The sequence below is a fragment of the Malania oleifera genome, chromosome 5, assembly GCF_029873635.1.
Source record: "Malania oleifera isolate guangnan ecotype guangnan chromosome 5, ASM2987363v1, whole genome shotgun sequence".
Lineage (NCBI taxonomy): Eukaryota > Viridiplantae > Streptophyta > Magnoliopsida > Santalales > Ximeniaceae > Malania > Malania oleifera.
The window spans coordinates 19,082,097-19,098,617 of NC_080421.1; the positions used below are offsets into that span (position 1 = coordinate 19,082,097).

Sequence of the window (16,521 nt, forward strand, 5' to 3'; positions counted from 1 at the left end):
GTAACACGAATCAACAATGTTAACCCATTTGACAAACTTATAATCAACACCTTGCAAATTCTATTCTTTTTCTTTTGATTTCTAAGTTGTTACATGATCATGGTTTGAATTTTATTGTGGCAACAGAAGTGAAAATGAGTAGCTAGATTTTTTTTTATTTTTTATTTTTTACAATGAGATGGTCAAATGAACCATAACGATCTTGGTCATGAGTTTGGCAAATGAACAAAAGTCTCTTTCGAAATTTGTATAATCATAAATGACTTCACAACTTGGTTGAAAGTAATGACAAAATTATAAGCATCAAAGAATCGAGTACTTTATCGAGTATATTGACAATCATACAAATTATCCAATTAGAAAGATACCAGTCCACAGAAAAGATAAAGCATAATTAACCCAAAAATATAGACAAGTTATTGGCTGCTTGATTGCTCTAATTATCTCTGTTCAAGCTTGATTCGTTTTGTTTTGTTTTGTTTTGTTTTGATTTGGATTTGTTTAATTATCAGAAAATGCCTCAACAAGTAGATTTAATAGCTAAATTCTTTCTCAATTATGCTCGAGAAAGTATTGCTTTTTAATTGTTTACGTGAACGGAGGCGATCGAAGCCAATAACTCCTGCTTTCAGAAGCGCACGCCAACCCCAACACAGCAGTGCTATGCGAGGAAACAGGGGACCCCTAAATGTATCTTTTATGCAGAGCATTAGGTGAGGCTAGGTTAATGCCAGAACTAACCGTATATGCTTCTTTACATACTTTCGTTGAAGTGAAGTGAAGTGAAGGTGGAGAAACCACGCTCAACAAATACTGATGATTAAACCTTACAACTGCTACCAACTGCTAGCAAGATTTTTCTTTCTGGACAGTCAAAACAGAAATGGAAGCTTCTCCATTCAGCATAAGGATTAACAAAGGATTTGATCTTTTAACATAAAAAATTTCACCATCCCTGATACTTCCAACTGCTCAGATTTCCAAAATACAAACAAGTCGAGGAATCCAACTCGCATAATTACCAATGGAAGTTGGCCTGCTCCCTGGTTCCATTTTCCTGGACAGGAATAGAGAGTCGCAAAGTTTGTTCATTTAACCAACTCCTCACCATTATCGGAGTCCCCATCATCATCCGAAGACTCCTCTTGTCGGTGCTCTTCTCCACCAGCATTCAACTTGCTCTTCTTCTCTTGCTTCCTCTGCTTTTTCTTTTGGCGTTTTAACCGCTTTTTTGCTGTCCGCTCCTCTGCAGCTTTCATTCTTTCCTCCCTTCTCATATTGAACTCCGCCAATTCCTTCTTTTTCTGGAAGTCAACATCCATCCTGGTGAGCCGGTCCTGTTCCTTCCGCCTCATCTGCCGGTACTGTTGCAAATTTTAAAAAGAAATTAGAATGTGTAGACTTGTAAAAACCACCAACTTCCTCAATAAATCAAAACCACTGACAGGTCATATGCAGAAAGCAGAAGTGTGACAAGTATTCTTCATACTTAAACCTATTCAAACAAGGCATGGAAGCAAATTTTAAAGAGACACTATATTTCTAACAAATAAATAACTAAATGAGCTCCTCTTGCATTTATCCATACAGATGGCAGTAGATCAGCTTCATGGGAATAAAATTCAAGGAGGAGGTTTCCTCTTGCAAAGAAAAGACTGAATAGAAAAAAGGGAAAGAAAAAAAAAAAAAAAATAGAGAAGTTTCGTTATGCCTTTCTTGGCACCTTATCTTTAATGATATTTCTTTCTTTTCAGGGAGAAAATAAAAGAACTTCCAATGCTTGAACATATATACAAAAAATGTTTGAAGACCAAAGAAAAACCAGATATCAACCAAAATTTCACATTATCCTGGTCCTGCCCATACCACATGGAATTGCTGCATCTGTTCATTCCAGACACTCCCCTCCCTTCTCAAACTAACTTCAATTGTTTCAAATTTGCACAAGTGAGGTTGCTTTTGAGTGTGATGAACAGATCTGCCAGATATAAGATTTCCATTACAAGCTCAACATAATCAAATATTGGAGTCATGATCATATTTGATGAGGCATTTTAAGAGAACAACAGAATCCTCTCGCAAAAGCAAGAAACTACTTTCACAACAGTGAGTTAACAGGCCCCATTTGCCTAGCACAAAGTATCAGAGAACTACAGTTCTTTCTTTAAGAATATAACCTAAATGAAGAATGACTGCAGGTGCACCATATCACCTTGTGCTAAGATGTTTTTTATGTTATCTTTTAAGGAAAATATATAGAATAAATTTATTATAATTTGTTAATAGTACACTTTTGCAATATTTCAATTAAATGATTGGGTACAGGAATCCATTTTGTTGAAAAACCTCATGTGCTTATGTTATTCAACTAAGTGTGTTTAATGATTCCCAAAACACTTTGATTACGCTTTGATTTGTGGATGTGTTTTAGACTATTAGCGTATGATGAGTTTGCATGTGAATTATTATTGAATGAGATTCTGCATTGATCTAATCCTAAGTCTAATGCACAGATACATAGGCTGTGCTATTAGACTTTGCATCAGAAAATCTAACCCTGAATCTAATTCTTGGCTGCCTGCAATCATTCATCAGATGCATCTAATGGTGCATCTATGCCTGAAAATGCTGTTTATTACAGCATATTCATTTTGTTTCCTTTTAAATGAACTGATTTTTAAATGTAGTAAAATCTAATTTATTTAGTTTACTCAACAAGATTCATGGCATAATTGAAATATATTCAATGGATATTCTCTGGCAACCGAAATGGAATATTTCTGAAAGATTGCTTGTTGCTCATGTACCCCACTGGAATTTTTTCAAATATAAATTTCCAGATTTTCTGAGCTAAATTGCTTTTTAAATTTACATTGCACAGCTTAAAAACTATTCAAATTGAGTTGACTTGTTATATATTGTATTTAATGAATATCTTTGCAATAAGGAAAATAGATTTTCACTTAAATCTCTCTTGGCCGAAGCTAACCTCCAGCAGCAGTTGACTCTTCGCCATTTTATTCAAATTCAAAATTGAATTTAGCATGGGATATGTGATCGTTATTAACTGGATTTGTGTATCTAGCATCTCTTATTAATTGATGTTATGTTAAATTTTTTTTTAAGTTGGCGTCATTATATTTTGGATAACATCTTTTTTTTATGCCCCCTGATTGGTTCAATTACAAATTTGAATCGTAATTTCATTGACTCCTTGGAAATTAATTAGAATTTGGTTGACTTACATTCTTGAAAGTTAAGATACTTTCAATCTCCTAAACTAACATTGTTTAGCCATAATTTTTCAAATCTTGTGTCTAATGGAAAGGTGCAAACTCAATCTATTTCAATTATTATAATGATTTTGAAATCCTAATTCAACCTACAATTGTTTGACTTTGTAAGATGATTCACAAGCTAAGCCTTGAAGCACCATTAATATATAAGATGGATTTGTCTCACACAAAGTCAGGGGAGCTAAGCTTGCGATAGACATTCGAAAAGAAGAGCTTGGTGTACTTAACAGAAAGAAAATAAAAGAATCCTGAGAGCTAAACCTTAGATTAAGTGATTTTCTACTCAAGGGTTCATTGCAAGCTACTATTAATTCTTGATCGCTGCAAGCTGATTGTTTATCTTTCCTTGGGAAGATCTCATGCTTAATATCTTTAGTTCTTATCACATAGGCCAAAAGCATAGTGATTTCTCACGGATTTCTTTCAAATTCATTTTTGGAGATTAAATAAAAGGCCTAAGAGATTGCGTATATTGTGTTGTATTTCCATTACTCTATATATATCTTGCTAAGGTTGGAACATTTGATCTGACTTCTGAGGACTTTAGTCCAAAGTGTTTGTGGCTAGTTAGCCCAATTCGCTTTTTACCCTAAGTGTGTGGCATTTTAGCCTGAGATGGGTGCCTACTCAATGTGTGTTCGGACAAGTATCATCCATGTGCAAATGTGCACGAGCGGCTGTAAAGCAAGATAGTGGAACGCTTGACCAAACCACTATAAATCTTGTGTTTGTGATTGCTTGTGTGCTTGCTTGATTACTTAGTTGGTCCTTTTACTTCCACACATTTACTTCATTGATTGCCTTCAACGTTAATTGGCAAAATATTCGAACATCCAATTCAACACCCCACCTTGAGCACCTTTAACCATACCAACAAATTTTATTCACCCATTTATAAATGGGTTAATCTAAATCCAATCTTGCTTTATATTCACTCATTATCTATTTAGCTTGTTAACCCATTTTGGCACCCCTACGTGTTGCATCAAAGCATGTATGTAGAACATGGATGGTGACAATCTCAACCAGTATTCTTATCCAAACGCATGCAGCTTTTTGGACAAAACAGAAGCCCCTCAATATCCAAGACCAACGAATCTATATCCTCCTTGCATCTAGAGGGGAGAGAGATGAGGGCAGCAACTCCCAAGAAATCAGGAACACCCAACACTTCCCAATGATTCTACTAAATATATGGGGCCGCTGGAAACCAAAAAACGAAAACTAAGAACCAGAAATAGAAACTAAAAATCAAAAATCAATGAGTTAACATTTCTAAAACTAATACAAATAAAAACTTGATTGAACAAATGCTCATTTCTGTCAGTGAATCAAATAACAATTAAAATACAATCTAAATAATAATATACAAAAAAAATACATATTGAAATATATTATAATAAAAACAGAAATTATTATAATTATTTCATTTCTTTATTATATTTCAAAATTCACTTTTTAATGCTATAATTAAAAATCTAATTCTACATGAAATCTGAAAAATAGTAAAAATATTTTTAAATGACCTATTAAATTCTCTTTTCAAATTTTTAGAAATTTTACAAATATTTTTATTTTATATATTTTAAGCTCACATAAACATTTTATTTTAGTTTGAATTAAAAATTATGTAAAAGAATAATTTAAACTATAAAAGCTAATTCTGCTTATTAAAGTATTCTGGCAACAGGAACAATTGAAAACCTTTAAAATCTAGAGTTTTCAAGTTTTTTGAAAACAGCTTAAAACCGACAACAAATATAGAAAACTGGCAACATAAACAAACGTGTTGTCACAATTTGTTTCTTCACTGTACAAAAACAAAAAGAGAACAAAAATAATACCAAATAGACCCTAAATGAACAAAAATTAGATGTCATATCTTAGGCATGCAATAGGTTACAACTTACAAGAACCTCTCCAATTTTTGCAATAGAATACGAGATCAACATATTCTAGTCCCCCTATGCACCACCAATTTGTCCAAACTTGACTTCTCTACGGCCAACCTGAAATTGGGAAAACTTTCATGTTCTTAGCCTGCCAAAAGGATTTCTTTCTTCCAAAGGCAAGACTGAAGGGCAAGGACACTTTATTACCCTCCCAACCAGTAGAACGTTCTTTACAAGAATAACAGCCTGCCACAAACACCGGAGTTTCAAGCAAAATCTTTAATGGCACAATAGCAATATTTCAAGTTTTCTATAGCACAACTAAGGGTCCACCACCTCTATCAAAACCTGAGCATTATTTTGTTGTAGGCTACTAGGCTTGAAGTCATTTTTCACAGCCATGAATCTCTCATGGAGGCTGAATAGCCTAACATACAACCTGATTAGGAAAATCCATAATCCACAAAAAAGGCAATCAACCACCCAAGAGGTTTGGCAAGTGAGAATCACAAGCCATGTGAGAAACAGGCTCCTTAGTCCACAACCCTTACTCAAGTTGTGCACAACATCACCAAGAAGGGCCCAACTTGTCCAATTCACAGCAAGTGGCATGGGGGAGAAAATATACCCATGTAAAGACAGGAAAGAGGCCACTGGCAACATCCAGATGGGTATACATGGTATTATATAGCCCACTCATGGATTTAACCTCTTGCAATAAAGGAAATAATACCTATGATGATTAATACAGATAAATGTACTTTAATAAGTAGTGGAGCTAAACATACTTATCTTAAATAAGAAAAATTATCCACCCTTTTAAGGTGAAGAAGGGGCAGACATCTCTATCATAAAGAAGAGAGAGTGGAAAGAGAGCTAAGACCTATAAGAGGGAGCCAATGAAAGAAGAAACTTGATACACTTGGAAAAAGATATTCCAAAAGGATGGGGAAGGAAGAAGCATTTCAAAGAAGCATGCAAGCAAGAGCTATTTTAGTTCCTAATTTTTATTACATTTTTTATTTCTAAGACAAGCAGACCTGTAAGAGGGAGCCAATGAAAGAAGAAGCTTGATACACTTGGAAAAAGAGAGTCCAAAAGGATAGGGAAGGAAGAAGCCTTTTAAAGAGGCATGCAAGCAAGAGCTATTTTAGTTTCCTAATTTTTATTACATTGTTTATTTTTTATTTAAGGTATTTTTCATTAGGATCATATCTTCTAGATTCGACGTTTCTTCATTTTTTTCTGGCAAAAGGTAAGAATCTTATTAAGTCAAGAAGGGAACTTACAAAGTATTTAATAGAGATGAGATTTCAAGATTCTAAGTTAATATTTAAAAATAAAGATCCTAGGGTATTGTTATTTAAATCACTAGTAATTTAGTTTATTTAGGTCTCTTAAATTAGCTTTATTATTCTCCAAGCATTGTAAACCTATTTTAGTTTTATTCAAATTTGAATTGAGAATTTAGTTGTTGAATGTTGGTACTACATCAAGTGCTATTAGAGAAAATTCTATTCTACGCAACTATCAGTATATTGACAAGGTTTGCTATTTCAACTCAATTCAAAACGACTACTCATGTTTGACATGGTTGTCTATGATTTTCTACTCAGACTAATAGGTTTATGATTTCAACTTAAACCGCCTCATCCAACCTCCATCTCTGCCACAATCATTGTTCGACACCAACTCATCATCCATCCACCACTTCCAACCATCATCAATGGCTGCAAGAGTTTAAAAAAGAAAAAGCCACCTCAATTGAACTCATTGAAGCAATCAAAGCCTTGATCTTATTTGTCATCAAGCAGATGTTGCAACTAGTTGCTAGCATCATTCCTAAATCCCAAAATGCTCAAATAGAAAACCTTGTTTTCTAGACAATTAACAAATTCTTCACCATAGTCTGAATCCCTTTGTTGCCAAAATCTCCGGATCATAGGAACCTAAAGACCTTTGTTGTATTGGCACCCTCTGTTATCTCTTTTGTTGAGCCCTTCCCCCAGTCTCGATGTCATTTTCAAACCTCATGACCGTTCAACTCACTACGTGAACCTTCTTTAACCAAAAGATCACATGAACTCAAATGATGTTCACAAATATTCACCATAGCTTCGTCATCGAGCCCCACCATAACTAGCAAGCCTTCGTCTTTGCCACCGATGTCAACTGCCAAGTCAATGTAGTGATGATTTTCTTTAGGAAAATCCTTTCTCCCTCTTTCACAAATTTGCTCTAGCAAATTCTATTTGTCGTTGGGCCCGTAAGCTCCCATCATCAAGGCTGAACCCTAACATGCCCTCTCATGAATTGCAGGCTTGTAGTTGCATGCACCCACCTGCTTCTTATTAAAGTCCAAGATCCACATTCAACCCATTTAACTGTGGTCTATCTCCCATGTATTGACCCATGCTCATATCTCTCCAACCAATTATTTGTGTTTTACGCATACTAGACCATTACTTTACCTAGAGTCCAAGACCCCATTTCTTTACTTCAGCCACCAGGACCCATCTAAATCAACCAAACCCAATCTTTGGTCCAACCAATGATCTAACTTGCTTTAAAAAATGGTGGTTACCCACACCTTTGCATTGGACAAGTTTGATTATAGGATGAACAAACCTGACTCCATGTTTTCCATTCTCATATCCATTCTCCATCCTAGTCAGTATGTATCAATAAAGTGTGAAACTAAGGCCCCCCTTTGAGCTTATGAAAAAGGAGGTTGTCCAAGAAGTGGTGCAAGAATTTAATACCAAAATTAAAGTGTCAAATGAAGAAATTGTGAGTGCATCGAAATTGGAACCTAAGCCTGAACCAATTGACCTCATCTTGATAAATTTGTAAGTTGTACCTCAATAGCTTTTCCATTATACACTCTAATTTTCGTTTTAAAGCCAGTAATGTGCATTGGTCGCCTTCAAGTGTGGTCGCAATTTGGGTTCTTCATCCTTCATATATTTAGAATTTGAGTTTGGATTCTTTCTAACTATGGGAGAATGATGCAACATGCAAGCAAGAGCTATTTTCCTTTTATAATTTTTATTGTAATTCATTTTTGTTCACTTAAGGTATTTGCATTAGGATCAAATATTCATGCCTCCACAATTCTAGCATATTACTATTTAGATATTAAGATTCTTGGGTATTATTATTTAGGTAACTAGTATTTTAGTTCATACTAGTCTTTTTATTCTCCAAGAGTTCTAAAGCCTACAGATGGTCTCCTACATAGTAGTTCTATTCAAACTAGGGGTGTACAAAAATCACTGAAAAACAAAAGCCAGACCAAAACCGAATCGTTTTACATTTTAGTTAGATTTTCTGATTTTTGGGCTTCAATTTTGAATTTTATATAAATTGGTCTTTTGTTTCATTTTTGGTTTTCATGTGAAACCGAACCAAAAACCACAAACCAATTTATATATATAATTGTTCCCATAATATTTATATTTATGTTTAAAAAGTGTATTAATAATTAATTGTTATTTTTATTTAGTATTGTTTAACTTTTTCAATTATTAGGACAGCTGAAGGAGAAGAGATTAAATATTTATAAAGCAAGGAAAGCTCACCCATTCAGCATTTTGTCAATGTGGGACAACCAGCCAAGGGAGCGGCAGTAGGGATGTAAATTGATTCGGATTGGTGGACATCCCACCCCAATCCACTCCTACAGGGACGGATTTGGTAGTTTCTAAATGGATATGGGGCACTAGTTGGGATGAATTTTGTGACCCGAGGCAGATTTAGGGCAATACATGGGAAATGTATTTTCCTGCTCCAAATACTGCCCAGTTCAAATGGGGTAAAAAACCAGGGTACTCACTGACCTGGAAGATGGGGAATACTCCTAAGCATTCTTTCATCGGGTGGCTATGTGTCAAAAACAGGCTGCTGACTAGTGATAAACTTATGGGAAAAGCAAGATAAACCATGTGTTTTCTGCAACTCTGAAGTGTAGAGAGTGAATCATCTCTTCTTCAGATGCAGGTATGTGGCTGAAGTGTGGAACCATCTAAGGGTTTGGCTCGGATGGACTAGAAGAATGTCTACGTTAAAAGCTGCCTTTAAATGGTTGTTAAAGGAGACAAAAGGGACAGGATGCCAGGCAGTGGCTAAGAGGACATGTCTGGCCTCAACTGTGTACCCCAATTGGCAATGCAGAAATAAGAAGTTTGAAGGAATAGACACTCCGATTGAAGCTATTATAAGACAGATTCAGATGCATGTCTATAGAACAATTTATTAGAAATTTCCATGCCTCCAACAGCACGGGATTTGAATTGGAAGAATACTGATGCAGTGTTTTGTTTGTAATTGGCCTTAAGGCCCCAGGAATGCCCAGAGTTGATTGTATTGGGATGTTTTTTTTTTTTTTTTAATATTCTTGGGAGGTAGTAATAGTAGGTAATCCTTTTGATGCCTCTGATGTACCTTGTTGGATATTCCTGGGTATGCCCAGGGTATGTTGTATATACTGCTTTTGATCAATATATACACTTTTACAGATCAAAAAAGTAAACAAATATATATATATATATATGTACATGTATGCACGAGTGTGTCTATATATATGTTGGCTTTTTGAGTTCGATTTCTGTTTTGATATTGACAAACACAAGTGTCTCATGTGTGTGCCTAGTGTTTTAAAAAAGTTTACAATTCCAAATGCACACACAGAAGAGAAAGATGGAAGCCAGAAAGGACTTAAAGCTCACATCATACTTGCATAATCCATGAAGAGAAGAGCAAAGAAGAAAGAAGACATTTGTTTACTTCAATTATAATTGCATTTGGTTTTTATACTTTGGTCTGTAATAATGCATGCATCTGCATGATATGACTTAATGCTCAGATAGGCCATAGACAGACCTTAGGGCAGACTTGGTTGAACGACGATGGATTTTTGGGTTTTACTTCAATAGCCCCAGTCGACTGACCCATTTCAGTTATAAACACCTCAGTCGACCGAACACTCTGTTGACCAAAAAAGTCAAAATGCTGACTAAGCCTAGGGCGACCGAACAAAAATGAACGTATCGTCCACGGTCGACCAAACCCTGGTCATTGACTTTTCCACTGTCCCCGGCCGCCCGAACTTATAGTTCAAAATCATCCTGGACGACCAAATTGTGAGGCACGGAAAACTGAACCAATGAACCGGGCGCCTGAACCTACGAAGGTTGGGAAATCGCCTTGACAACCCAATCTCTCGGGTTGCTAAGAATTAACTGCAATGATTGGGGTTAAAATTTAATTAAACTTTTCTAATAATACCCAGCGTGTCCCCAACGGTCAAAAATCTCCCAAACTCTATAAATACCCCTTCATTTGCTTAGATTAGTAACTTTGATTAACAAATATTTTCTCTTAAATTTTTCACTTAATCAAAGTTCCCCCACATATACTTTTATTTCAAAAATCATTTTGGGGTTAAATTTTTACTCTCCAACTCTATTACTATTTGGAAAATCTTTTGTAAGAGAGTATTTATTTTGTTTGGGCATTTATTTTGATTGTGTTTATTGCAAAAACAACTTTTGAGCATAAATCCTAATTTCTCCAAATACTTTTTATTGCTAATCTTTGTTGAAGAAATACTTATTTTATTTTGATCTTTGAAGTTTCAACATCAAAAATCACACACTTAGTTTTTGCAAAAATAGTATTAAGACCAAAAACCCTAGGTTCTCCCGTTTGTCTTGGAAAAGTATTTTTGGGAGAGTATTTTATTAGGGTTCAAATTTTTGATGCATTTTATCATATATATCTTTCTTCAAAGATTGGATTATTTGTTTTTGAAAACACCCTTTCTCTACTGAGCATTATTGCATATCATTAGAGAGTGTATGTATTTGAACTTTAATGTGTACATCTCTACTTGTATTTCAGAAGCATATTTTATATACAAAAATGTTTTAATGTACCGGTTGGGTTCATCCCGAAAATTGAACTGGGGAGTTTTAGCCCCGTAAGTGAGACCGATTAGGTTCATCCCGTAAATTGAACTGGAGAGTCTTAACCCCGAAAGTGAAACTGGTTCGGTTCAATCCGAAAATTGAACTGGAGAGTCTCCGCCCATAAGGAAGACAAGTTGGACCCAACCTTATAATTGAACTAGGGTTTACCTCGCCCCATAAGGAAAGGTTGTAACGGCTTCTACTCCGCCCGTTTAAGTGAGTAAGGATAGTGGAATCCTTAGGGGGCATGCCAAAGGTGGAAATGTAGGCTGGTTTGGCCGAACCTCGATAACAAATCTTGTGTCTCCCTCTCTCTCGTTTAAATTTTCGTACTTCAATTTCCGCATGTGTATGCTTTCATTTATAGTTATAATTATTTGCATGCACACATTTGAGTTAAATGAGATATGCCGAACGTGTATGTTTGAACGTATAGTTCATCATTTTTCATACACGCTATTACATTGAATGGGATATGATCAGTGGTGAATCGACAAATGTTTAATTTAGCCAAAATGTTTTTAAAACCCAATTCACCCCTCTCTTAGGATCACACCATTTCCAACAATATATGTACAAATATAGTATTTTCATAGGATTATTTAAAGCTTCTATGCATTATTTTTAGTTTATTTTATTAAAAAGGTTATGTTATCTATAATTATATTATAATTATGGTAAGTTATGCTATTTTAATAATATGAAGACATAAATTGTTTTTCTTTTTTTTAAATTGTATGTTTTTTTGTTGTTGGCAGGGCGTATTTGGGTTCCCGGCAGGAGTTGGATCCCCTAATGAGATAGGGATGGGGATATAAATTATGCCTAAGGTGGATTCAGGACGGTAGGCGGGGCAGGTAATTCTTGGCAAGGCAGATTCGGATTCTGCCCCTCCCGCTCCAAATCCGCCCTGTTTACATTCCTAAGAGATAGCGGGCACAGGGCAGTGACCAATTCAAAAGGCTAGCGGAGTTTAGTTTGCCCCATGTCAACTATGTGAGGAAAGATCAGTCCTCCTCACCCTTATAAAATCGACCCCCTCCCAGTTCTCCACGCTGTGATTGGCTGAAGGCTGAAGCCCATACCTGCACTGCTGAGTGCTCAATGCTTGAGTTGGGCTTCATAACTTGCTCAACTTTAAGTATGAATCATTTTTGTTGACTTGAGCCCCTTTGTGGTCTTGAGAAACATGCAGTAAGAAAAAAAAAATTGATAACCATTTAAGAGACCGATAAAAATCAAACAGAACTGGTTTAACCTCTGTTTTGGTTATTGTTGAACCATCAATTTCCAGTTCGGTTTCAGTTTAAAAAATTTTAAACCGATGACAGTGATTTGGTATTTAGACTTAGACAAGCAAACTGAATAAAACTGATTACACCCCTAATTCAGACTTTAATTGAGAATTAAGTTGTTGGGTGTTGGTCTTGCATCACCTTAGATCCCCAAAAATAGAGCCTACAAAAGATATGGGTGATATTTTCACATATATTCCTTGTTCTCGCACAGGAATAGACACGTAAGAAAATTCGTCCTTTGTTGAGACAACATTCCCCTTAAAAGTTCTTATTATTACACTTCATCTTCTACCTTCACCTAACCAAAGGCAAATAACTGATCATACATTTAAGAAAGTATATCAGCAATTTGACCCCCAATTAAACTGAATGCAGGGATCCAAATATAAACAGTGTTCTTCAATGCATTTATGGCATACATTTTGCAACAAAAACACTGAGCATGAGAATGCTCAAATTTCATATTGCTTTCGCTTTCTATCAACTTTTATCTTTCAAAAATAAGCAACAAAATACAGAGCATGTCATTTAGAATGCTTAAATTTCATATTGCTTACACTTTGTATCACATTCTATCTTTCAAAAATAAACAACCCTACCCCAAAATCAACCATTTTCTTCTAAGATTAGCAAAGAAATGAAATAGGAAAGAAGATGAGGGTACAAAATCAAAAGGACAAGCTGTCCTCTAACAAAGAAAAAAAATACAGAAGAGCCACCCTCCAATCTCTCTGCAAATCAATCAAATGCATACCCCAAAAAAACACCAAATCTAAAGCCCAAAGAAAGGAAAATTACATTCTCCTGCAAAAAGTAAGAAGGCATAGCTTGATCTTGAAAATTTCTAACATTCCTTCCACAAAACCCAAAGAATAGCAAACCAAACACACCGCCAGTCCGCCACTGCAGCTTCCCTTTCTCAATCTCACCAAAACCCACAAAAGTTCACCCTAAAAAATTTACTCACATCACAAGAACACGCCCACACCTCTCCAAAAATAGTAAAAAGTCCATACTGCAGCTTCTGGCCACTTGACAGGGAAGAAACAAGTGCTCACTTGTATTATTGGAAGCTAAACACATCACAGAGATAGCTGGGTGATTGAGCATTGACTATGGAAAATTTAGTCACTCGTAGCTACAGATTCAGAATTAGCATTTTATTTTTGAATATGAGAAACAAGGTAATTTAGGAATTATAGTTAATTTAGGCATTTAAACATCATCTCATTCCTAGGAATCAGATTCCCAATCCCAGAAATGTCATTCCATGGGAATATTTGGACTCCAAAAAAAAAAAACACCACCATAGGATTTTTTTTAACTACATTTTTTACTTTAATTGTACCGGATTAAGTATTCTCTGTGTGCCCATTGAATGACCAGTTGTGCAGTGGTGAATTGAAATCCAACTTCCCTCTCTCTTTCCCGCCTACATTCTTCCTTTCTGTCTTTTCTTCTCTTCTCTCAGTATGATCTCTTCTTTTCCATCAACCGGCTCTCTCTTCCCTTTCTCCCTTCTGTCCAAAATCACACTTTATTAGGCATCCTTGCCCACGACAAGCCATCAGTATTAATTTGGGACATCTAAATGGCTATAACATGATATAGTATCATTAAAATCTGTTGTTGGAAGATTCTTGGTAAACTTCATTACTAAAAAAGACGAGCAATCAGAGGGCAAATTCCCCACATCTTCCAAACTCTAACTCAAATCTAGCGAAATTCTACAAGAAAGAACTATTAAATCATGACATAAAAAATAACAATGCAATTTGACATTATAATACAAACCGACAATAAGAGATAAACTAAACAGATGGCTGATATTGTGCTCTAATTTAATCACTCAATGCCATCTTAAACCCCAGTGAAGAGGCTGAAGCTTATTGCTAAGAAAATACAATCAGTCTCATCGTCAAGGATATTTGATTCCCAATGTGGAGGGGAAAACTAAGCCTTATACGATTACTGATTTGTGTTGGAATATTGCTTCAAGGATTGAACAGCTGAAGCTAAAATCTAAGGCTAAGTTAGAAGAGGAGCAGCTGAGTTAGTTAATATTGTTTTAGATAGTTAAGTTGTTATTTTTCTTTTTCTTGTTTCTTGTGTTGTATAAATACAGCCATGTATTCTGTATTTTGTATTAAATAAAAAAAGAGTATTTTTCAGCAAATACAAAGTCTGTCAATTTGCATCCACAACCATTAAAAACCAGAGGATGTGAGATTCTAAATTTCTTTTTCTTTCTTTTTCCAAAATTTTCTATGCAACCAACGGAACCTACTCAAAACGTTAAATCCCTAGATTTTTTGAATGAATAACAGGGCCAATAGAACTAAGCTCACTCCGGACCAGAGACACTCGATTAAGCTACGTCATTGAGCGATGAATATCAAAGACAGTACCTGGTGGAAGTCGCCAGACCCGGAACCGGCGGAGCTGCCAGAAGTGTTGCTTACGCGGACGGGGACGTGGTCGATGATCCGCCGGAGCTTCACCTCGAGGTCTTCCTCCTCCTCATTGGGGCCGGCCGGCTTGTACTCCACGATCGCACCGGATGAAGGAGCAACCGTCAAGGGACGCGGCGGCAGGGCCGGTGGCGGCTTCTCCGGCACCACCACAACCTGCATGTCGCCTTCCGTAATGCTCTTCGATCTCCCGGTTGACATTTTCCGGTATCAAAACCCTAATTTAGAGTTGGGGATGTCACCGTGGCTTCATTGAACAAAGTCACCGTCAACAAGGCAACAGATGGAGACTCGAAGCAAGCGTCACAACGTTGTTGCTCTGAGTTTCTGGCAGGCGCTCGCTTCTGGAAACCTCGAATTAGGGCCCTCTCCGGCGAGGCTGCACAAGGTTGAAGGTCCAGCCGAGATTGGGCCCTTTAAAAGCTTCTTTGTCACGTAGCCAGCAGCTACAGGCCCAGCATCGTCTCATCTATTTATTTATTTATCTACTTTTTTTTGGTAAAAAAATCAATATCTAAAGCGAAAAAAAAATAGCATGTAGAGAAGTGTATTTTAAAGGAGATTGTAATAAATAGAATTTTGAATTTTTATGTTGAAAGATTTTCGATCTTAGGTTCTAATTTTGAGAGAGAAGCATAGAAGCATAAAATGAGAGAAGAGTTATCTCTTGTTTTATAGTCAAGTATAAATGAAGAGTAGTGCTACACTAAAATACATAGCATCCAAATGTTGCATTTTTATTTGTTTACTGTTTTATGTATTTGTAACAATATAGTACAACATTCACAAAGTAGTATGTAAATAAAAGTATGATATTTTTTATAAATGAAAGTGTAAGTGTAATATCTTTTATAAGTGAAACAAATGGCATGGATAGATGATAAGACAAATAGAATTAGAAGAGTCATAGAGGTCGAGCGGCCTGGCCAATATACAATTTCAAAAAATGCCGTAAAAGAAACTTATTTATTTTTGCAAATGCAAGCATATTACAAAATTACAACTATAGAGATTATGGAAGGAATCTTTATGGATATGAAGTTTAAGTGTTTGAAACAATATATATATATATATATATATATATGTGTGTGTGTGTGTGTGTGTGTGTATTAGGAAATTTTAATTTCCTATTATTGGCTCACATATTTAAAAGCAATTATGTTATTGGGTTATTTTAACATCTATTGGGTATGGGTTTTGTAATGTGTAGAAACTTAATACTAAGTTAATTTAGAACTGATTGGTTTCTAAAATAACCTAATATATAAGGAAAACCTAATAGAGTTATAGTTTCCAAGTCAAATCAGGAACATTTTCACGTTCTTTCTTTTTCTCATATAAAGAGAAGAATACAAGTGAAACACTTAAGGATTTGACTGTAGAAGATCAAAGCTCTTTGCTAAAGGTTGTTGGACAATCAAATTAGATACATGTAGAGACCCAAAAAATTATAACTACTAAAATAATTGGGAAAGATAATAAATTGAATAGATAAATAAAGAATAAGGGAAAAGGGGGGAATTTTGAAAGGAGAACAGCAGACCTCGTCAACGAATTTCCTGTCTTCGTCGACGAGTGTTCTTCTAGAGATCGTT

The 16,521-nt window shown here is 35.6% G+C and overlaps 1 protein-coding gene across 1 annotated transcript; it reads right to left on the minus strand.

Annotated features, from left to right (window-relative positions):
- Nucleotides 1-724: 724 nt before the first annotated feature.
- On the minus strand, nt 725-15,393 carry LOC131154796 (uncharacterized). The gene is made up of 2 exons (XM_058107551.1): nt 14,864-15,393; nt 725-1,364 (listed from the first exon to the last, which is right to left on the minus strand). Exons 1-2 carry the CDS (start codon nt 15,125-15,127, stop codon nt 1,089-1,091), a joined length of 540 nt encoding a protein of 179 aa, XP_057963534.1. The 5' UTR covers nt 15,128-15,393; the 3' UTR covers nt 725-1,088.
- Nucleotides 15,394-16,521: the final 1,128 nt, after the last annotated feature.